The 23052-nt window shown below is 51.6% G+C and overlaps 2 protein-coding genes across 4 annotated transcripts in view; one reads left to right on the top strand and one right to left on the bottom strand.

Annotated features, from left to right (window-relative positions):
- Nucleotides 1-1297: 1297 nt before the first annotated feature.
- On the bottom strand, nt 1298-8628 carry FOXA3 (forkhead box A3). Its single transcript, XM_047712559.1, has 2 exons — nt 8398-8628; nt 1298-3049 (listed from the first exon to the last, which is right to left on the bottom strand). The coding sequence occupies exons 1-2, from the start codon at nt 8464-8466 to the stop codon at nt 2063-2065; spliced, it is 1056 nt and encodes a 351-aa protein (XP_047568515.1). The 5' UTR covers nt 8467-8628; the 3' UTR covers nt 1298-2062.
- A 750-nt stretch (nt 8629-9378) lies between these two features.
- Nucleotides 9379-23052, top strand: part of SYMPK (symplekin scaffold protein) — a 35184-nt gene continuing 21510 nt past the window's right edge. The window contains exons 1-9 of one of the 3 annotated variants that reach the window (XM_047711058.1): nt 9379-9530; nt 11906-12029; nt 12175-12240; nt 13700-13753; nt 13844-13917; nt 16396-16522; nt 17435-17684; nt 19761-19931; nt 21156-21395. In XM_047711058.1, the coding sequence (XP_047567014.1) occupies nt 11925-12029; nt 12175-12240; nt 13700-13753; nt 13844-13917; nt 16396-16522; nt 17435-17684; nt 19761-19931; nt 21156-21395 (1087 nt within the window). In that variant the 5' untranslated portion in view covers nt 9379-9530; nt 11906-11924. Of the gene's footprint in view, nt 9531-11905; nt 12030-12174; nt 12241-13688; nt 13754-13843; nt 13918-16395; nt 16523-17434; nt 17685-19760; nt 19932-20609; nt 20751-21155; nt 21396-23052 lie in introns of those variants that run through there. The other 2 variants (XM_047711059.1, XM_047711060.1) reach the window with 2 other exon arrangements.

Raw genomic sequence — 23052 nt, 5'->3', positions numbered from 1 at the left:
GAGATGACATTTAGGAGACAGAAAGACACACAGAAACTGGGGGAGACATCTCTCACACACACACATAAACAGGCAGCCCTTGGTCTGATGAACAAATTAATTAGCTGCTAGAGAATAAAAGACCAAGAAAAGCAAACCCCAAATAAGGAAAAGACAAAATGAGACCAAGCCCACCCAGCTGCCCTAACTTGGCTGAGTGACCCTGGCCCAGTCCCTTTCCCTCCTGAGCCTCGGCTTCTGGTCATTGTCTCCCCCGCCCCTCCCGGAGCCATGCGCTCAGAACATCTGAGCTACTGACCTGACTCAGAGCTTAGAGAGAGCCCCAGAGGAACAGAGACACCCAGACACTAACCCTAGGGGCCCACAGCCCCCCAAGGAGGACGGAGCTCTTTCCCCACACACCTGCCTGCTGAAGTGACTACCGACCCCCCATGCAGAGGTGACAGGCATAACACCCAAGCGCGGACAGACCCTTTGAAACACTTGAAACATACAGGCGGATACTGACTAACAGAGGTGCACACAGAACACACAGTGACAAGCAGGCTTGCAACATGGATCGAGCCCCACACAGACCCCTTGAGGTGGTGGGTATGCAGACAGATGGACATGAAGACCTGTGCCTAACAGTGGCAGACCCACCAGGACCCAGGGGTAGGAGGACAAAGAGAACCACACACACGAAACCGTAAGACATCCCAGGACACCGATAGGTAGCAAGCACCCAGAATGTGGAACAAACCCACAGAATAGAGGGATACAAACCAGAGGGAACAATGGGAGGGCCACAGAGACCCCAGCGGGCACAGTGATATCCTATGACCCATGGAGGCCCAGTCCCCCCAACACACACACACACACACACACACACACACACACACACACACACACAGAGGCACACCATCTCCTTCAATTAACACCTTGTTTGTGCCTTCCCCTCCTCCCCAGCTTAACCAAAAATCGAGCAGCCCCTGGGCTCCTTGGGCCTCAGAGTTAAAGGTGTGTGTCTGGGGAGTGGGGGTAGGGGGATGGCCTTGGCCCCTGCAGAGCCACCTCCCCCTGCCCTGGCCCCAGAGCTGCAGGGGCTGCTATCTGTGAGCAAACTGTCCTTGGGGTCAGGGACAGCAAAGAGCCAAAGGTCAGGTCGATGCCTCCCCCAACCCCTCCCCCAGAGGCAGCCAGCTCTTGGGGGTGGGCGGGAGAGGGGACAGGGGACAGGGACATGGCAATTCAGGTGTTGAAGCCCCATAGGGCCCGCCCTCCAAAGAAAAGAGACATTCCGTGAGAGGCAGAAACAGTGCCTTTAATGGTCCAACACAGGCAGTATCCCGCTTCCCAGGCAAGAACCAGACTTCAGTAGAAATTCCCCATACCCTAGCCAGTCCTTTCTGGTTTCCCCTGGACCAGAGGGGGGAATGGGCTCCAGAAAAAACCAAGGAGTAGCCTCACCTCCATCCCTCACTCAACTCACACCAAAGAGACGGTGATGACAATGGCCAACCCAGGGGCTGTGGCAGCTGTCACGGTGCACAACGGTACACTGTTTATGTCAGCCAACCAAGATGGTGGCCATCATAGCACCCAACGTGCCCAAAAAAAGATGTTATGCAGGATGATGGCCAACTGGCCCTCCAGTATGCCAAGAAGTCAACCAAAAAAGAAGTGATCACAGCATCCAACGGGCCAAAGAAGATGTCACTGGAATAGTATCACCATCCCATCCAAAGGGTCAGCCAAGAGGATGTCCATCACCATGTCCAAAGGGCCAACTGAGATGTCATCCCAGGTAGCAGCCATCAGAGCACCCAATGGATGGACTAATAACATCAATCAAAATGGCAGTCTTGGTAGAACCCAGTGGGCCCACCAAGATGTCAATGGCAGTTATCACAGTACCCAAAGGATGGATCCGGTGCCCTCAGACACTGCAGCCACCACAGTAATAGACCAAACAAGATGGTAACTGACGGGGCGAGCCAAGTGTGACCGGGAGGATCAGGCCCCAAGTGCCCAATGGTGTGAGCTATAGCCATACCCCACCCACCATGCTCCCACACCCCCGCTAGGACGCGTTAAGCAGAGAGCGGGAATAGACACCCTGGTAGTAGACCCCAGGCTCCCCACTCTCCACCCCATAGCCCCCAAACCCCATGTCCAGCTTAGGAGGTGCTGGCGTCTGTTCTGACATCAGGTTGTTGATGGAGAAAGGGTGATTGAAATTGTAGGAGGCGTCAAGCTTCAGCTCCCCGGGGAGCTCCAGGCCAGTGAAGTAGGGTGAGGAGGAAGGGGGTGAACCACAGTCCAGAGCCCCCACATCTTCCCCGGCCTGGGCCTCTGGCTCAGGGGCTGGAGGCTGGGGCTGCGGGGGAGAGGTGACCGTAGCAGCAGGGGCGGCGGCTGAAGCAGCCGGCCCTGCACTGTTCCTGGGGGTGGAGGTCCCGCCAGCCCCCTTCTTCACCTTCTCCTCCAGCTTGAAGCGCTTCTGGCGACGCAGGTAGCAGCCGTTCTCAAACATGTTCCCTGAGCTGGGGTGCAGGGCCCAGTAGGAGCCCTTGCCCGGCTTGTCTGGGGAGCGCGCCACCTTGACGAAGCAGTCGTTGAAAGACAGGGAGTGGCGGATGGAGTTCTGCCAGCGCTGCTGGTTCTCCCGGTAGTAGGGGAAGAGGTCCATGATCCACTGGTAGATCTCGCTCAGGGTCAGCATCTTGCCCGGTGCCTGCTGGATGGCCATGGTGATGAGCGAGATGTAGGAATACGGCGGCTTGGCGTGGGCCAGCGGCCGCCGGTAGCCTTTCGGCATCTCCTTCCCGTGCACCAGCCCGGGGCCCGGACCCCCGTACCCTGAGCCGCTGCCTCCGCTGCCGCCGCCGGCCCCCAGGCCCGGGAAGGTGGGCCCCAGGGGTGCTGCGGGCGCTGGGGGCGCCAGGGGTCCTGAGGGCAGCGGAGAGGCAGGGAGCCCTCCAGGGGGGTAGGGAGCGCTCAGAGGATTCAGGCTCATGTAGGAGTTGAGGGGGGCCATGGTGGGCACTGGGGTCACTGGCGAGTAGACCTGCAAGGAGAGAAAAAGAGATGGGGGGGAGGTCAGTGAGTCGCCACTCTGCTGATCAGCAAAGGGTCGCCAGTGTGTCCGCCACTGTGTGTCAGTCCATCTGTCTGTCTTGCCCCTTCTACAAGTCCCCTCCCCCATCCTTACTGGTGTCCGCAGATGCCTGTCTCTAGAAGTCTCTCTCTCTTCCCCATACTAATGTACCCCCACCCCAACTTCATCTTCCATCCCCCAAGCTCCCTATACTGCAGTTCATGCTTTAGGTGGTTCTCTAAGTGGGGGTCCGGGGCACCCTGGGGAGTCTCCGAGACCCTTTCAGGGTGTCCAGGAGGTCAGAACTATTTGCCTGTAATGCTAGGAAATTACTAGCCTTTTTCACTGTGTCTCAGGAGTTACAGTGGACTTCTCCAGAGGCCACCGGACACGGGACATGGCAACAGGCCAAATGTAGAACCTGCCATAAGAATCCCGCTGTCTCCTATTGAACCAGACACTGAAGAGATTTGCCAAAAGTGTAACAGTGCCACTCCCCACACTAAAGGTTTTGAAATATAGTTATTCTATTTTACTTTTTTTTTTTTTTTTAAATAGGCTCCACGCCCAACATGGGGCTTGAACTCACGACCCTGAGATAAAGAGTTGCCTGCTCTACCAACTGAACCAGCCAGGGGCCCCTGGAAATATAGTTATGAATAAAAACACAGTATTTATGCTAAAAAACTGTTAGTTTTATTAACCCAAGGGCGCCTGGGTGGCTCAGTCGGTTAAGCGTCTGCCTTCAGCTCAGGTCATGATCCCCGGCTCCCTGCTCAGTGGCGAAGTCTGCTTCTTCCTCTCCCTCTCCCCACCCCAACCCGGCAACCCCGACCCGGCAACCCCCACCCGGCTCATGCTCTCAATCTCTGTCTCTGTCTCTCTCTCAAATAAATAAAATCTTAAAATTAATTAATCTGTATTTTCGGGGTGCCTGGGTGGCTCAGTGGGTTAAGCCTCTGCCTTCAGCTCAGGTCATGATCTCAGGGTCCTGGGATCGAGCACCGCATCGGGCTCTCTGCTCAGCGGGGAGCCTGCTTCCCCCCCATCTCTCTGCCTGCCTCTCTGCCTACTTGTGATCTCTCTCTGTCAAATAAATAAATAAAATCTTAAAAAAAAAAAGAGGTCCTGAAACCAAAAAAATCAAAAATTCCTCACTTATCTAACCATACCCTCTATTTGGGTACGCTCTATCACCCTGTCAGGTTATAGAATCACAGCTATCAGAGGCCAAAAATTTTTCAGGATGAGGGGAGGAGGGCACCTGGCTGGCTCAGTCAGAAGAACCCACGACTCTTGATCTCGGGGTCATGAGTTTGAGCCCCATGTTGGGTGGAAAGGTTACTTAAATAAATAAAACTTAAAGAAAAATTTTTTTAATGTTTCAGTATCAGAAATCACACGTCTCAGCTTCATCTACATCATCTCTTTCCCATATATCATTACATCTAAGGCATTGCTATTTGTAAGCTGTAATGTTATTTTAAGTACCAGTAAGAATGATACCAGTAAGGAGGGCAAAAAAAAACAGCCAGTCCTAGACACCATTGATTGTAAAACCCATGCCATTTTCAGAAATGTTCTAATGAAAGACGTGCATCTTAGCTCAATGAAATACAGTAGACATGGCTAGGTCTCTGTAAGTAACCCACTCTCTCTTTCATCCATTCAACAAATATCTATATGGTCCCCCTACGTAGTGCCAAGCACTGCTCCGAGCACTTCACAGGAAAAGGTCTCCATTTCAAACTTTACAACCGCGCTGTGACGACACGCACTGTATAACTGAGCAAGCTGGGGCCTAGAGAGGTTGTCCAGGGTCACACAGTAAGAAAGGGGCAGAACTGGGATTCGGATGTAGGCAGTCTGACTCCAGACCAGGGCTCTGGATCACAAAACAAAAGCAAGACAGAAACAGCGATCCTCACAGACCTGACAGTCTAGCAGGAAATGAACGAGAGAAAATGCGGAGAACAGAAAGCATGACGGGTGGTGATTTCTCCCTCGCTGTGGTGTTTACCTGTTCAGCCCACTGTCCACCATCCCTTCTCCCTCAGTCCGACAATGGCTCCCCCCACCCCTCCCCTCCCCCTCAGTGTGCCCTGCTCCCTCCCCACGCGGGGGGTACAGCTATCTTTCCAGCAGGAGCCACCTTTGCTGTGGGTCAGCGGGTTCTGTCTTGTCCCCTGTCACTGTAAGGATCTGCAGGTCCCAAGGTCGTGAGAGAGAAGGGAATGGCCGGGGTCACTCAGAGACTCAGGGACAGGTAGCAACCAACTCTCATCTGAGTGCAGGCAGAGAAACTCTTCTCTCTCACGCACTTTTCTTTCATCTCCCGTCTCTGAATCTCCCATCTGTTTCCGTGTGTACCTAACTGTCCACCTCCTTCCCTGTTTCAGTACCTCCCTGCTCCTCCTCTCTACTCCCAGTCTCCATCCAAGCTTCCTCTCCGCCATCCCTGTCTCTCCCTGTCTCTTTCTTGCCCCTCTGTCTTCCCCTCCTTCTCCTGTTTCTCTCTCCTCTTTCCCCAATCCCCCTCCCCAGTCTTTCCCTCCTTGTGACTCTCCCCAACCCCTTCTCTCTCCCCCCACCCTATCTCTCTCTGCCCCACTCCTGGGCCACGTCTCTTTCCCCTCAGCACATATCTGTCCCTCTATCTCATTGCTTCAGCATCATCCTCCCAGAAGCCTCCCATTGAAACTGGAGTCACAGGTACCCCTTCTCCATGCATTGGTGTCCCCACCACCACCTTGGCTGATTCTACCCGCTCCCCAGGATAAGGGAAGTGCGTCCTTCAGAGCTGAAGGAAGGCAATAGACTCAGAGAGCTCCTAAATCCCTCTGCGACCCCCACTCCAATTCTTCAACTCCATGAGGCTCCACTGGATCGAAGAGGAAGATTGATTGGGACCCCAGGACTCTCCTTTTCTGAGTCCCCACCCACCCGGAAGTCCTCCTTGAGGTCTGACCTCAAGCACTCCAGCTGCCCTAATCCACCCTTGGCTTTCCCACGCCCCAGGGCTGGGATGAACCCCCAGTGTCCGGGTGTGAGCCGGATCTCCCCTGCCAGGGCGGGGCAGAGATTGGGGGGAAGCCCTCAGGGACCGGCACCCCCATCCCAGGAGGCTGGAATTTCTCTCTCTTCACTTCCTTATTGTCTCTGGGGGGAGGGTGTGACAGGGAGCACAGGAAGGCCATGTGAAGCCAGAAGCCTAGTTTCTAGTCCCAGTCCCAGTCCAGATCCTCCAGCAGCTCCCCCTTCCCCACACATACACACTTGGAGTGGCTGCTGAGTTCCCATCTCTAAATGGGGGGGGAGAACTTGGACCAGCTGATCTGTGAAAACTGGAGGTCAGTGGGGACACCCCAGGGTGCTAACTTTCCAATTTCCTTCCCGACAGGGAGCCTGACCGGGGGTGTCAATCACCCCAGCAGGAGGGTGCTGTGAGCAAGAAGCAGTTTGGGGACCCTCTTAGTTCTTAGTTGCTGAATGAGTGCAGATATTTCTTTCCCTATTGTTCTGACCCGGGGGGAGGAGGTGGCTCAGTGCATGGGAAGGCTGGGGACACAGTATTTCCATTTCCGGCCCCCTATATGTTAACTCTTCCAAAATATGCCCCCAAATGCTAATCATCTCTAGACTGTCCCTCAATTTCTGACAGTTTCCACACAAGTTCTTAAACTTCAGACTGTGCCCTCATAGCAACTCCTCCATTCTAGACCAATACAACTTTCTTCTTAAAGATGTGCCCCCCCCCCCCCCCCCCCGCAAACATAGATCTGTAGTTGGGCCTTCTTCAATCATGTCCCTAGACTCTGAACTCTCTCTGCTGGGGCACCCCCCCACCCCCACCCCCTTGCCACCCGCCACTACCTGCGAGCGCCTCCACTTCCCACCGGTTCTCTGCCTTCCCTATTGTACAAGTGACACCTCCAACTCTCAGCACTCCCAGTCCCTTCCCTGGTCAGCCTGCCCCATCCCACGTGTACCTCACACCTCCACAGCCCCAAGACTGGCCCCTCCTGGGCACTCTGCCAAGCCCTGCAGTCCTGGGGAACCAGGAGTCCCAGCCCAAGCTTCAAACCCCAGACCCAGAATTCAGGCATGGTGGGGCGCCTTGTAAACCCCCAGATCTCAGAATCCTTGGAGATCTCACACATTCCAGTCCCTCTGCGACCTGAAACCCAAAGTCTCCTTCCAGGTTAAGAACCCAAATGTCCGGACCCCCATAACCCTCCTACTGGGACCCCTCCCTCTGCCATTTCACAATCTTGACTATGGAAAGAACAAGCTAAAGAGGAGCACTTGCAGTAGTGGGAATGGGAGTTAGACTTGGGGAAGGACTTTCCCTCGGCGGAGGTAAGGGAATTAAGATACACCCTGCCCCCTACTCCAAGGGCAGCCTTGTCAGAGATGGGACAAGTGAGGACATTAGCAATTACTGGAGATTACTGGAAGGCAGGGGTGTGAAATCTGAAACCCTCCAGCCTCCGAGTATCCCTGCTGAGGGTCTCTAAAAACAATTAAACCACTGAAGTTCGGTCAGGAGGGGTAAGGGTCATGAATAGAGATGGGGGGCGGAGGCTGACCCCTCTCCTGACAATGCCGTTGCTCACATCTGCTCTCAGGTTCCCAACTCTGACCCCATCTGGGCCCCCATCTCTCTGAGCCCCAACTCTCACCCACCTGTTATTCCAGGCTCCCAAACCATGTTTCATCTCTGAGCACCTCCATCTCTTAACTTTGAGCACCAATCCCTATTTCTGACTCTAAGATCATCACCCCGGAGATGCTTACCACACAACCCCAACACTGATTTCTACCCCAGAAGCCCCATCTTTAACTATATTCCACCCCTGAGCTCCCACCTCAGACTTTCCTTAATGGTGAACCTTTTCTCCCATCTCTCAGCTCCGGCCTCCCCCCCCCACCCCAACCCGCTTTGGAACCCCACCTCCTAATCCCCCAGCTCTGTCCCCTATCCTGGAACTCGGATTTCTATCTTTGTTTTTGTTTTGTTTTTCATTTTAATCCCTTGGATTTTGGGTCCCCAGCACCCAGTCTTCACGTTTAAACTATGAGCTGCCCCTTGCCTAAATTTTTCCGTTTGAACGTTCGCTCCAACCAGCCTAAACCGCACTCCCACGCCTCGTCCCCCATCCCGGACTCCTACACCTGGTCTGCAAGTCTGTAGTTCCTCCGCTCCTCAACTGTAGTTGGGGCCCCCATTGGATCCCACACCCCATCCTTGCCCCCATTCACTCTCGCACCCTGATTCATGCCCCCCACTTCCCGCTCCGCCATCCCCGAGGACACACCTCGCCCGCCTCCGGGTAGTAGCTCCACTCGGCCAGGTCATGGGCCTCCATCTTCACCGAGCCCAGCATCCCCCGGGCCTGCGCCCCCTCCCGCCCCCGCTCCGGCCCGGGGGGAACCGAGCGCTTCAGATCTCTCAGCCCGCACGGCCCGAGTTGCGACCGGTGCCCGCCCGTCCGACCGCCCGGGGTCCCAGCCGTCCTGGGCGCCGCGGGAGGCGGCCACGCTTTATAGCTGGGACACCCCCACCCCCCGCCCTCGCACGTCCCGGGCTCCCCTCCCGCCTCCCCGAGGGCGGCGCGCTCGGACTGGGGCGCCCCCTGCGGGATTAAGCGGAGACAGACCTCAGGCGCCGGGAGCCGCAGCCCGGGGCCACGACAGCTGGAGGTGGCTGAAGAGAGGGAGCGACGGGTGCGCAACACTGCCGAGGCTAAAGGCCCCGAGGGCAGAACTCTGGGGCTCTTCTACCCCAGCGGGCTTCATCTTCTCGACAGGAGAGGGCGAATGGCCAGAGCCCAGCATGACCGCGGCGGAGGAGAAGGGCCTCAGAGCGCTGTGGACTCCGGAGGTCAGTATATGCTACCATAAGGACTGTAAGAGACCCTCGAACCCACGTTCCCATTGGACGGACTGGAAGACTGAAGCTTCCGACAGCTGGAAAGGCTCCAGACTGCGTAAACGGTCAGGACCTAAGGTGGACGGGATCGAGGACTCTGCTTAGACTCCACTGGGGCAACAGACCACCTCCAGGTCCTCGGAGCTTTGCCGCCCGGACTCTCCGCCCGCTCTAACACCAGCCGTCCAGGACTCAGAACTACCAAGAACTCCATTTCCCAGAAGCCTCTACCTCCCTTTCCGTCCAATGCCTCCGCTAAGGGACTACATTTCCCTTAAGGCATGGCAATCAAAAGCCGGAAGTGAAGGACGCCCCGGCGTCGTCTGGGGGAGGGTGGAAGACCTCTCGCGTTGCAGGAGGTAGGGGCGGGGTCGGCCCGCAGTGTGGACTCCATTTCCCGGCGGCCCTGTGTGCGCGGCGCGTGCGCAGTGTCCCGGCGGCGAACGGAAGATGGCGACGGCGGCGTCTGTGAGGAGGCGCTGCTGAGGGGGCGCGAGGGGGACGGAGGCCGGCGCCGCGGTGAGCGGGGGGTGGAGTGGGGGCCCGGGAACGAAGGGAGGAGGGACCCTGAGGCGGCAGGGGCGCTGGCCGGCGGGTTGGGGCGCTGCGAGGAAAGAGGAGCAGTGACGTTCGGGACCCCAGTTTCTTCCCCAGCTCAGGACCCACCCGTGGCTCTCCAGTGCCCTCAGGGCAAAGTTCCAACGTGGCCCCTAAGGCGCGTCCGCCCCTCCGGCCCCGGCTCGGCCTCTCTGCTCGTTCCCCACTTCGCACAGCTGCACTGGCCTTCCGGTTCCTCAAACTCGCCATGCGCCTTCCCGCCTCAGGATTTTTGCACATGCTGTCCCCTTTGCCCGCAACATCCTTTTACCCATTCTGCCTGGCTAACTCCCATTCATCTTTCGGGTCTGTGCATCAACGTCACTTCCTCCGCGAAGGCCTGCTTTCCCGCCTTCCGTCCCGAAATCCGCCTGTTAAACCCTCTCATAGGTCCCTGTTCCTTTCCTTCGTGTCACATGTGGTCTGATTTATCATTGGACCTTTATTTGTGGGGTTTTTCGATTAGATCCTTGGCCGTGAGGTCCACGGAGACAGGGACTTAGAGTATGTGTTCCCAGCACAGCGCTGGTCGCACTGAAGATGCCCGGTTAATGTTCGTTGCATGAATGAAAGATACTCCTGGGGTTACTTCCTATATGAGGGGAGTCGTCATACTTCCAGGTGGGAGTGGGGCAGTGGGACTCCATAAGGAATACACCAGGAGGGAAGGGGAAACAGTGATGGTTGGTAATAGCAAAAAGACTGCAAGCACCCCCAGATGTTCTTCAGTAGGGAGGCTGGCAGAAAAAAGCTGATAATACCTACATAATAAAATACTATTCAACTATTAAAGGGGGGCTGGGGGGAGGGAATGAAGAAAATGTCTCTACATTGATATAGAGAGTGGGCTCCAGAAAATATTAAGTGAAAACAAACCAAAGAGAAGGCGGTGCTAATTATGTGCTCCCTTTTTACTAATCATATGCTTCCCTTTTTACAAAGGAAAGGAAATGTGCATACTTTTTTTTTTTTTGAAGGATAAACCGGAAAGTAGAAGAGGAAGAACATAGGGTTAAAAAAATAAAAAAGGTAGATTTCAATCTGTTATTGTCATGGAAAGAGTGGAAAGGTTGGAAAAGTTCATCATGAAAAGGTTCATTATGTTCTGATAAGGGACTGCGGTGTGCTGGTTGTCAGGTGACTGTGCCCCTTGGCTTGCTTGAACAGACCTGTCCTGGAGAAGGAGTGCCTTTCAGAGAGGCAGGACTGCCTAGTGGTGAGGAGGATAGACTCTGCAGTCATACTGCTGGGTCTGTGTCTTAGAAGCTGTGAGCCTTGGGTCAAGTGACTTTACCTCCCTTACCTTCAAATTTCCTCATTTGTAAAAAGGAGATTAAAAATAGTAACTGCCTCAAACAGTTGGTGTTGGGAGCTTTTTTTTTTTTTTTTTTTAAGATTTATTTATTTGACAGACAGAAATCACAAGTAGGCAGAGAGGCAGGCAGAGAGAGAGGAGGAAGCGGGCTCCCTGCTGAGCAGAGAGCCCGATGTGGGGCTCGATCCCAGGACCCTGGGATCATGACCTGAGCCAAAGGCAGAGGCTTTAACCCACTGAGCCACCCAGGCGCCCCGGTGTTGGGAGCTTTAAATAAGTTAACATGTGTGTTAGAATTGTGCCTCGCACATAAATATTAGCTATAATTTTTCAAGCGTCTTAGAGCCACAGCGTGGGGATACTAAGTCCAGTGATTGGGGAAGCCCTTTGGCATTCATTCAGATATTTACTGAGCACTTACTCGGTGCCAGGCGCTGTTCCATGCTGGAAATCTAGAAAGTGAACAGACACACGCAAATCCTGGCCTCCACAGAGCTTATAAATCTGTAGTGTGCTGATGGTAATAAATGCTGTGCAGAAAAATAGAGTAACACAGATGGAGAGGGAGAAGGAATTGACGTTTGAAATAGGGTAGTGGAAAAAAGAAAAAGAAAGAAATAGGGTAGTGAGGGAAAAGCTTGAACGCAGAGACCCGAGAGCAAAGTGAGGGCAGAGGTAGAAGGGGCCACTCATACAAGGTCATTCAGCAGATGTTTGTGGTCAGCCTGCTTTAGGCAAAGTCCTGGAGGTGAGGCCTGGCACTCCACAAGGGACTGCCTCCAACCTGGGAGACGTGTCTCTCCCAAATCATAACCCCTATGTACACACACAGTCTGAGATAGCCTTGATGGGAGAGGGCGTTCAGAAGACCGAACAGGGACAGGACAGAATGGAAAGGAGGGTTGCTCCCTTTGTGGACAGCAGGTGAAGGTCCAACCTATCCACAGGGTCCCAGAGCTTGATCGATCCTCTTTTTCTCCAGGAAGTACCGGACAACAGCCATGGCAGGCAGCAGTGGCGACAGTGTCACCAGGCGGAGCGTGGCATCACAGTTCTTCACACAAGAGGAGGGGCCAGGCATCGATGGCATGACCACCTCAGAGAGAGTGAGCATGGAGAGAAGGGCTTAGAATGGGGAGGCACAGCCCCTGTCTTTAGGGCAGTCCACCCCCAGGAGCGGAGCTCAGAGAGTACCAAAGGGGCTGGGCTGGTAAAGCTAGCACCATCCCCTGCCTCTCTTCCTTCTTCCAGGTGGTGGATCTCCTGAACCAGGCAGCACTAATCACCAATGATTCAAAGATCACAGTACTCAAGCAGGTGAGGGGCTGGGGTGATGCCAGGCTAAGCAGCACAAGGGGAGGGGCTGGGAACATGTGAAAAAGAAGACATTGGTCTGACACCAATGTCCCCATTTAGGCATTTAGGATATGCTTGCTGTTGGGGCGCCTGGGTGGCTCATTGGGTCCTGGGATCGAGCCCCGCATCGGGCTCTCTGCTCGGCAGGGAGCCTGCTTCCTCCTCTCTCTCTGCCTGCCTCTCTGCCTCTGTCTGTCAAATAAATAAATAAAATCTTAAAAAAAAAAAAAAAAAAGGGATATGCTTGCTGTGGTGCCCAGTGCTGTACAGGCATGCTCTCTTTTAATTCTCACAAAAGCTCTGGGTAATTTGGTCCCCAGTTTCCTCAGAAAGAAGCGGAGTTTCAGAACTTAAAATAATGAGCCTCAGATCAGTCTGCTAGGAGCCGGCTGAACTGGGACTTGCATGCTGGATTCCAGCTCCAAATGCTCTGCTCTTCATCCTTGTATTTCCTCTCTGCCAGGTTCCTGTCTAGCAGGGAAGACGTTCAGGCCACCAGACAGTGGAAACAGAGGGGGCAGGGCAGGGTGGGTTGGAGGAACCCAGCTTGCTGAGGAGCCTCGAGGGGCCTGCTGAACCAGCCTGTGGGTGGGAAGTCCGGGAGGGCTTTCCGGAAGAGGGCACGTGGGAGCGGAGACCTAGAGGATGAGGAGAGAAACAGGCTAAGTGATAGAGGGAGAGTGTCTCAAGTGAAGTGGAGGGTACAATAGGTTATACAGAGGCAAAAGAAGACAGGAAGAATTGGAGGGGAGGGGCCGGGTATGGTTAAGACCGGGAGGCAGGTGAAGTTCAGGGTTGGAGGGGGTCCAGTTGTGTGGGTGAGAACCTTAGTTCTGCTGCTTGCTTCATGTGTACAGTGTGTAGCCTTGGATGGCTGACTCAGCCTCTTAGCAGTGGGAGCCAGGCCAGTGCTGGCACTGGGCTTCTGTGAGAATGTCTGTGGGAAGGGCTTATTCCAAAGAACCTGGCAAGTCCAAGGACATCAGGAAATAGGTTCTCACTGTCACGAAATGCCTGATGAATTGTGGCAGTGTGATTGGGGAGTAGAAACAGGAGGAGAGTGGAGAGAGTTGATGGAGGAGCCTCGAAGGAATTCCGGCAGCATTCCCCACTTCTTTAGCCTCCGTCGTGTGTCTTGTGCTCCCTACCGACCAGGACCTTATGCCTTATAGGATCTTCTTATTAAAGCTTCACAAGAGCCCTATGAGTTGGTGTTTATGATCCTCATTTTGTAGAGGAGCAAACAAAGTCGGGGGAATCCACTTGCCCAGGCCATGGTTGGGAGTAGCAGAGCTAGGATTTGAACTGAATTTATCTGCTGCCTGCCTCCATGCTGTTTCTCTTACACGCTCCTGTCTGAACTGATTGGAGCCTGCTTTTATATGTGTGGCCCTCCTCCTCATCCCCAGTGTCCTTCTAGGTCCAGGAACTGATCATCAACAAAGATCCTACACTACTAGACAACTTCCTGGATGTGAGTGACCCGTGGGAGAGAAAGGGTGTGGGTATAGGGTTAAGGGGATGGATCCTGGTACGGCCCTGACCACCTTCTTGATGTTGGCAGGAGATCATCGCTTTCCAAGCGGACAAGTCGATCGAAGTGCGCAAATTTGTCATTGGCTTCATCGAGGAGGCATGGTACGGGGTGGCGCAGGGAGCCTCTGGGAGCACCCCGGTAGAGATAGCCTCTTCCGCTCCCCACCTGGCCCTTCTCTCTGCTTCTCGGGTCCATTTTTCCCTCCCATGCACTCTGATTCCTCAGCAAATACTTAATAAGGTCAAAGTCCTAGAGTCATTCATGATGGCTCTACTTTTCCCACACTTCACGTCTACGTCATCAGTAAGGACTCTCAGCTCTACCTTCAAAATCTGAACAGCATCTGGGCATTTTTCAACCACTTCCTTTGCTATTAGGCTGCTCCAAGTCACCATTACCTCCCACCTAGGTGGCTCCAGTGGCCTTCTGTCTGATTCTCCTGCTTTCCTGCTTCCCCTCCCTCTCTTCTGTTTAATTGAAGTAAATTCACATACCATAAAATTAACTATTTTTAGGTAAACAATTCACTGATCTTTAGCACATTCACCCATCTAGTTCCAACACATTTTTAAACTCCCCAAAGGAAGTACCAGAGCGGTGCCCTGCTTCCTCTCACACAGTAGCCAGAGTGATCCTGCTAAAATGTAAACCAGCTCTCGGTGCTCCCCTGCTCTCAGAACTCCACTGGCCCACTGGGTCACTTAGATCGAGACCCAGACTCCTCCCCTTAATCCCGTCTTCTCCTGGTGCCTTCCCTGATCTTTATTGACACCCTCCAGCCTCCCTATTGTTCTCAAAACCTGCTGTGCCCGCAAGGGATGCTCACCCCCAGGGAGCCCCCCGGCTCCCTCCTTCACTTCTCTCTGGTCTTCCTCAGCCGGCCTCTCCTGGCCCTGCCAGTGCAGCCCCCCACCACTGGCACCCCCTCTGCACTGTCTTCTCTTCCCCACAAAAATGTCAGCTCCACGAGGGCAGGCCTTCTCTGTATGGCAGACTGCTATATCCCCATGCCCAGGACAGTGTTGGCACGGAGGAAGCACTGAATACATATTTGTTGAACAAGAATTGAACTGGAGGAATGACTATGTGGGATGCTTACTCTGCCATGTGCTCTGTTAAGTCCCCACCTCTCTCTCCACCTGTAACCTTTACAGCGGCCTTGGTAATGGAGGCTTTGTTATCCTTTTAAGGAAAGGGAAACTGAGGCTCAGAATGATGAAGTGATTTGTTCAGGCTGAGTCATTTGTTCATTCAGCATTTATCGGATGCTTTGTGACTCAGAGGAAGTGAAATAGCCCCTAATTAGTGACTGTTTTCTCTTTGTCGGGCACTGTACTAAATACTTTACCTAGTTTGTTATGTATTTCGATCTTCAAAAATAACACGATGGATTAGTTTTGTGGCCCATTTATAGGAAGACAAAACTGTGACTCAGAGAGGTGAAGTGAGTTTCTTAAGGCCACACGACCAGTATGTGGCAGGGCTGTAATTTTAACCCATATCTAACGCCATTGCCCAAATTCATAATCTTCACTTTTTACTGGGAGAATTTATGGTAAATTTCAATATGCATTCAACAGGTGTGTGCCAGGCATTTGTGTCTTAGGCTCTAGGAATACAGCAGTGACTAAATACAAATACTGCTTCTGATTTCACATAGCTGGCAGTTGAGTTTCATTTTTTCTTTAAGATTTATTTTTTAGAGCATGCGTGCACGCGAGCTGGGTTGGGGGGCAGGGGAGAGAGAGAGAGAATCTCAAACAGACTTCTTCCTGAGCACAGAGCCTGAGTCGGGGCTCAATCCCATGACCCCAAGATCGTGATCTGAGCCAAAATCAAGAGGCGGCCACTTAACGAACTGAGCCATCCAGGTGCCCTGAGTTCCGTATTTTTTGGCTGATTAGCTTAATATTTAACTTCAGATTGTAGAATGTTGTAAAAATTATATTCACGATCTGAGGTCTAGGTGTGGTCTTGAATTTTTTAAATTCATCAAATATGTATTTCATTCTTCAACAAAAAAACAAGACTCTGCTCGTATGACTAGAAAGGGTCCCCCGCTTTCAGAGCCCTCAGACTGAGGTAAACAAATGAGTGAACAAAACTGGGGATTCCATAAAACAAAGTGCCGGAAAGTAATAAAAAGTTTTTATTTCCGAATGCTTTCTATACCATTCTAAGTACTTTACAAGTATTATTGCCGTGTTCACAACAAGCTATGAGGGAAGTACTATCCTAAATGAGACAGTTGGCTTGTCCAGATTCCCACAGTTGTCTGGCTGTGCTGCCCCTGAGAACAGCTCAGCTGTTCTCCTGGGAACAGCTGGGTGAAAGAGTGAAAGAGTAGGCATTGCAGGGCTAACCCAGAGAGAGGGATCATGGGTGGCTATATCCGAAGGTGCCAAGCATTATTCTTGGTTTCCGGACATGTTGACAAACAAGACAGAGGCAGTCCCTGACTCCCTCCCCGCCCCAGTCTCCTGACAACACCTGACCTCGATTTCCCTTTCCTCATCGACCCCAGGCTTCTGTCACATACCCCAAGACCACACCTTGACCTTTTTTCTTTATCCCCCCAGCAAACGAGACATTGAGTTACTGCTGAAACTGATTGCAAACCTCAACATGCTCTTGAGGGACGAGAATGTGAATGTGGTGAAGAAGGCCATCCTCACCATGACCCAGCTCTACAAGGTGGCCCTGCAGGTAGGCGCTCCCTCCCACCCGGGGGCATCCTGATCTCACAGGTCTCATTTACAGCTTCGTTGGGACACGGGGGCAGGTCAGTTAAACCAGGGACAGATCAGACTCTTTACAGGCAAGACATGCTATTGATCTATGGGAACAGGCGACAAGGGATCTAATTTCTTTTTTTTTTTTTTTTTTTTTTAAAGATTTTATTTATTTATTTGACAGAGAGAAATCACAAGTAAGCAGAGAGGCAGGCAGAGAGAGAGGAGGAGGCAGGCTCCCCGCTGAGCAGAAAGCCCGATGCGGGGCTCGAACCCAGGACCTGGGATCATGACCTGAGCCGAAGGCAGCGGCTTAACCCACTGAGCCACCCAGGCGCCCCAAGGGATCTAATTTCTTAACAGGGAATCGCCATCCATCCATCCATCCGTACACTCAAGTGCTGCACAAACATTCCCTGAGTACTTCCTCTGTGACTCAGATGGGTTGGGTCCTGCCTTTAAGGTGCTCATGGCCCAGTGAGGGAGGGAGATGCTTATCAAAGAATCACAGAAATTTTCATTTGGCACCAAGGTCAGTGCTATAAGGAAAAGCATGCATTGGTGAGGTGTTCATTAGCATTAATGAAATAAATGAATCCATTTACTCTTGGCCACCACGTTGTGAGGGCAGTATTGTTATTCCTGTGTCTTAAGATTTGAGCCTTTTCACTCTGGGTTGTCGCTGTCTGTGAACCTCATGAAGGCAGAACCTGACCTGGGTCTTATCTCCAGTGTCATCTAGCACGGGGTCTGGGGCAGAGCTGTAGCTCAGTACATTTCCCAAATGAATTTATTCATCATCTTCATGGGTCTCTGGGTAGTGATGGAGTTGGCAGTCGATGTCTTGTCCCTTTCTCTGTCTCCGTTCCTCCCTGGCCCCTCGCAGTGGATGGTAAAGTCACGAGTCATCAGTGAGCTCCAAGAGGCCTGCTGGGACATGGTGTCTGCCATGGCTGCGGACATCATTCTGCTGCTGGATTCTGACAATGACGGCATCCGCACCCACGCCATCAAGTTTGTGGAGGGCCTCATTGTCACCTTGTCACCCCGCATGGCTGACTCGGAGGTGCCCCGACGCCAGGAGCATGACATCAGCTTAGACCGCATCCCTCGTGACCACCCATATATCCAATACAGTGAGTATCCATCAGCTCGTCCCGTCTGTCAGTCACAAACTACACTGACTCCCTTCCTCCCCCTTTTCTTTCTCAGTTTTTCATTTCTGGAGACAGTGTAAGACATTGATTAAGAGAGGCGCCTGGGGGGCTCAGTCGATTGAGAATCTGACTCTTGGTTTTGGCTCAGGTCATGATCTCAGGGTCAAGCCGATCGGGTTCTGTGCTGAGCAGAGTCAACTTGAGAGTCTTTCCCCTCCTCTCTCTCTCCCCTCCTCTACTCCTCCTGCCCTAGATGTGTGTGCACCCACACACACTTTTTTTTTTTAATCAAATAAATAAATAAAATCTTAAAAAAAAAAAAAAAAGACATTGGTTAAGAGCTCTGATGCCAGGTTCCAATCCCAGCTTCACCACTTAAAATGTGAACTTGGGCAAGTTACTTCTGAGTTTCATTTCCTTTTTTATAAAGCGGAGCTGTAGTAGTACCCCTTTCATGGGTTTGTCGTGAGGTTCCATGAGGATGTGAGCACTTAGTAAATGGTAGCTAATTTTAAGTGGGTTTTTTTTGTTTGTTTGTTTGTTTTAAGATTTATTTCTCTATTTGAGAGAGAGAGAGAGCATGAGTGGGAGGAAGGGCAGAGGGAGAGAATCTTCAAACCAGCTCCTCACTGAGCAGAGCCCACAGTGGGACTGTCTCATGACCCATGAGATTAAGACCCCAGCCAAAACCAAGAGTTGGACACTTAAGAACTGAGCCACCGGGCACCTGGGTGGCTCAGTGGGTTAAGCCTCTGCCTTCGGCTCAGGTCATGATCTCAGGGTCCTAGGATCAAGTTCCGCATCGGGGACTCTGCTCGACAGGGAGCCTGCTTCCTCCTCTCTCTGTCTATCTCTGCCTGCCTCTCTGCCTACTTGTGATCTCTCTCTGTCAAATAAATAAATGAAGTCTTTAAAAAAAACAAAAAAACAAAAAAAACTGAGCCACCCAGGTGCCCCATTTAAAAAAAAAAATCTTTATTATTTTTATTTATTTATTTATTTAGAGAGACAGAGCATGTGCAGGTAGGGCTGCACAGAGAGAAGAGGGAGAAAGAGAATCTTAGGCAGGCTCCACACCCAGCGCGGAGCCCAGGGCAGGGCTCAGTCTTACGACCCCGAGATCATGACCCAAGCCAAAATTAGGAGTCACCCAGGCGCCCCTTAACCGTTTTCTCAATTGCAAATTATAAGCATGGGTCATGTACACTAGTGAGGTATCAAGCAAAACATAACAGAGGGGTATAAAGGAAAAATACCACTCCCCAGTTCTGCTTCCCAGAGATAAATACTACTAAGAGTATGTTTCTTTCCAGACCTTTCTTCTTCAGAAATGGACATTTTATATAGATATATATATATATATAGATATATATATATATATCACCCCATTTTATATATATATATACATACATATATATATATATATATATATGACCCCAGGATCACGACCTGAGCTGAAGGCAGATGCTTATATGACTGAGCCACCCAGACACCCCCTCCAGTGTATTTTTTCATAGAAAGTGTCAAGGAAGGTATCCACCAGAGTTATTAAAGGTTAACTTTTGGGGACCAGATCACAGAGAGTGGTGGTACAAAGGACTGAGTGCTTTGTCTGTGTGTACATACACATTTTTACATAGTTAAAGTTTTACCTCAACATCGCACATATCATCAGATTCCTATAGTTGGATATTTAAAATCATTTCTAGTCGTTCCCTGCTGGAATTCTCATGCTCTGAGCATCATCTCCAATTTTTTCTGTTCCTTTCTTTTTCCCTTAAGTAAGCTCCACACCTAATGTGGGACTTGAATTCATGACTCTGAGATTAAGAGTTGCATGTTCTACTGACTGAACCAGCCAGGTGCCCCTAAATTTTTATACTCATTAATAGTCTGCCTCATAGGATTCCTCAACCACTAAATTTTCTGGGTTTTTTTCAGCCCTTCCGAGCCATCATGTGTAAGAATCTTTCTCCTTTTGGCGCCAAAGGCTGCTCTTTCCAGAGGCCAGGGAGAAAGGCCCCTGCTAACTGGTACTCTTCTCTCCCTCATTAGATGTGCTGTGGGAAGAAGGCAAGGCAGCCTTGGAGCAGCTGCTCAAGTTCATGGTGCACCCCGCCATCTCCTCCATCAACCTGACCACAGCGCTGGGCTCCCTTGCCAACATCGCCCGCCAGAGGCCCATGTTCATGTCAGAGGTGATCCAGGCCTATGAAACCCTGCATGGTAGGTTGGTCCCCTCCCCTCCTGCTCTCCACTGGCCAGTCTGCTCTGTCCTGAAAAAATGTGAGCCTGATAGTGGGTCCATGAGGGATTCATCCATCTAGTAGGTCTAGACACCGGAAGCATTCTCTGGATTAGACAGGAATCTTTTGGTTGCGTGTGACAGCTGTTTCAATGCTAACTTTAATATTAAGGTATGTGTGGATGAAATGACATGATGTCTGTGGAATACTTTTAAGATATTCCAGCCTTCCCCCCTCCAACATTCCAACAACAAAATTAGCAGGAAGGAAAGTGTTGGGTACCTGGTGATTTGTAACAGTCTTTTCTCTACTTTCATACATGTGTGAAAACTGAAATGTCCAGGCTTGAGGTGTGAATATGAACAGATTGTGGATCTGTCTCCATTTCTTGGCTCTTAATTTCTCCTTGTTGGCTTTTTTGTTCTGTGTCTCTTTCCTTGAGATAGCAAAGATGGCCCCTGATGGCTCCAGGCTTCCATTCTGTCTACTTGGCAACCCCAGGGGACAGAGTGTTTCCTTCCCCATCATTCCAGCAAAAGTCCAAAGACTGATGCCCATTGTTCCTGATTGGCTGAGAAGACATTGATAGCCTATCTCTGGACCAATCACAGTGGCCAAGGGATTGCATTGTTCTGACTGGCCTGAGTCTGTTGCCCACTTGAACTGAGAATGGAGCCAGGGTGGTTCCCTCAAAGGAAAATGGGATCATTGTTGGCTGAGGAAGGAGGGAAGGATGCTGGGCAGGCAAAATTACAGGCATCCCCTTTCTCTGTGGAACAGGGAAGGCTTGTTCATCAAGGTGACTGTTAGACATGGGACAGTCATTCTGGTGGCAGGACCAACAAGGCGCACTGTTGCGGGGATCAGTTGGGGGATTGTGGAGGTGACGATGGTGATGATAGCCTTCCCCAAGGGAGGCACACTAGAATTTCCAGACCAGAGATAGGGGTGATGAGCCTTTACATTTAATTAAAAGAAGGGTGAGCCTCCTCTTTGTTTTAAGGTTGACTAATCCTGATGGAAGCCTCTTGAGGGTTTTAAGCATCAGCTTGTACAGGGGAAGGCTACACAGTAGATCCGAGAGCAAAGGAAATTTTCTAGGAGGTGCCTGCAGCCACCCCCCTTGCTGGGGCTTGGGCAGTGAGACGAGCAGGGCACCCTGGGCTGTGTGCACAGAACAAAGCTTCCACTTCTTTCCTCACAGCCAACCTGCCCCCGACGCTGGCCAAATCTCAGGTGAGCAGTGTGCGCAAGAACCTCAAGCTGCACCTGCTGAGTGTCCTGAAGCACCCAGCCTCCCTGGAGTTTCAGGCCCAGATCACCACCCTGCTGGTGGACCTGGGCACGCCCCAGGCCGAGATCGCCCGCAACATGCCCAGCGGCAAGGACGCCCGCAAGCGGCCCCGAGACGACTCGGATTCCACACTCAAGAAGATGAAGCTGGGTGAGCTGAGGGGCTGGGCCAGGCCTGGCCAGAGGCGGTGGCAAGGAATGACCCCATTCACTTACATTAAACTATGACTTTCATTTGTATTAGTTAATAGTATTTTGCAAATTACAGTGTAAGCATATGACGTAGCAGATGATATCAGAATTATTGAAATGTGTAATACACACGTAATTATGAATTACTTGAATCGTGCAGAAAGGAATGGAATGAAGAGTCTCCCTCTTATTCCTGTCCCCAAAAATAACCACTCCCTAAGTATTAACCCTTATGTTTTCTTTCAGAAGTACCTGAGTTCTCATTTCCTTTATTTCCTTTATAATTGGAGTTTCTTTCTGAAGTAATTTCTTATTTATGTATTTATTTATTTTAGAGACGGGGCTGGTACAGGGCTGGGGGAGGGGCAGGAGGAGACGGAGAGAAGAGAGAGAGAGAGAACCCTCAGGCAGACTCCCCACTGAGTGCAGAGCTAGATGCAAGGCCTGATCTAACAACCCGGGGATGACAACAACTGAGCCACCCAGGCACCCCTCTGCTGCATCCTTTTAACGGTGGTATAATAGTCTCTAGTGCTTGTGGGTCGCTTCAACCAGTCCTCCTGGTGATGGACATTTGTGCAGATATTTTTTTTTTTTAAGTGTAGAGATTGCTATAGTGTGAGAGTCTTGAGTGCCTGTCCACTTACAAGACAGGTTCCTAGTAGCGGGATTGGTGCATTTATTTTTTTTTTTTTTTTTTAATTTTTTTTCGGGATTGGTACATTTAAAGCTGTTTTTTTGCCCTCCAGTGTTACTGTTTCCTCAAACTTTTTATTCTGAAGTAACTTTGGACATGCAGACGAGCCACAGGAATAGTCCAGAAAGCTCCTGCACCCCTCACACGGTGCACTCAGTTCTTGCACCTCCTTCGCCTCCCTAATCCATCCCGCAGCCTTCCTCTGCCTCGTGACCTTGCCGTTGTGAAGAGCCCAGACCGCCTTCGGGTCCAATGTCCCTCTCTTTGGGCTCATCTGCTCTGGCCTGCTGACTGCATCCAGGTTCTGCACTTGGGGCAGGGACACTGCAGAGTTGATGCTCCGACCGTCTCCGTGGGGTGTCAGGGAGCCATACGATACCGATTTGTCCCCTTACTGGTGATGGGAGCGTCGATCACTTGGTTGAAATAGTGCCTCCCAGGTTTCTCTGGTATCAAGTGCACTTTTCCCCATTGTAAATCCTAAGTTGAGGAAGACACTGGTACTGTGTAAAACTACCTGTTCCCCTTCAAGGTTTGACCCGGTGATTTTATTTTTTTTTATTTTTTAATTAATTAATTTTTTTTTAAAGATTTTATTTATTTATTTGACAGAGAGAGATCACAAGTAGGCAGAGAGGCAGGCAGAGAGAGAGAGGAGGAGGCAGGCTCCCTGCTGAGCAGAGAGCCCGATGTGGGGCTTGATCCCAGGACACTGGGACCATGACCTGAGCCGAAGGCAGAGGCTTTAACCCACTGAGCCACCCAGGCGCCCCGACCCGGTGATTTTAACGTCTGCTATTGCTCTAATGATTGTGAGAAGCTTTCCTTCTGTGTTTATCAGTCAGCATTCTGTTAGGAAGAGCTTTCTTCTCCCTACTACATTATCCGCTGCGCTCGTGGATTCTCACACTCTCCGGGC

This window comes from Lutra lutra, chromosome 17 (genome assembly GCF_902655055.1).
Source record: "Lutra lutra chromosome 17, mLutLut1.2, whole genome shotgun sequence".
Classification (NCBI taxonomy): domain Eukaryota; kingdom Metazoa; phylum Chordata; class Mammalia; order Carnivora; family Mustelidae; genus Lutra; species Lutra lutra.
The sequence above is the reverse complement of the archived record's forward strand: the minus strand, read 5'-3'. Positions and strand labels throughout refer to the sequence as shown.

What these genes read in the sequence shown, in the direction of transcription:
- FOXA3 (XM_047712559.1), bottom strand. Translation starts at nt 8,466, where the DNA reads ATGCTGGGCTCGGTGAAGATGGAGGCCCATGACCTGGCCGAGTGGAGC. An exon ending in ACTACCCGGAGGCGGGCGAG is followed by an intron (nt 3,050 to 8,397) that starts GTGTGTCCTCGG and finishes CTCTCCTTGCAG; the next exon opens with GTCTACTCGCCAGTGACCCC.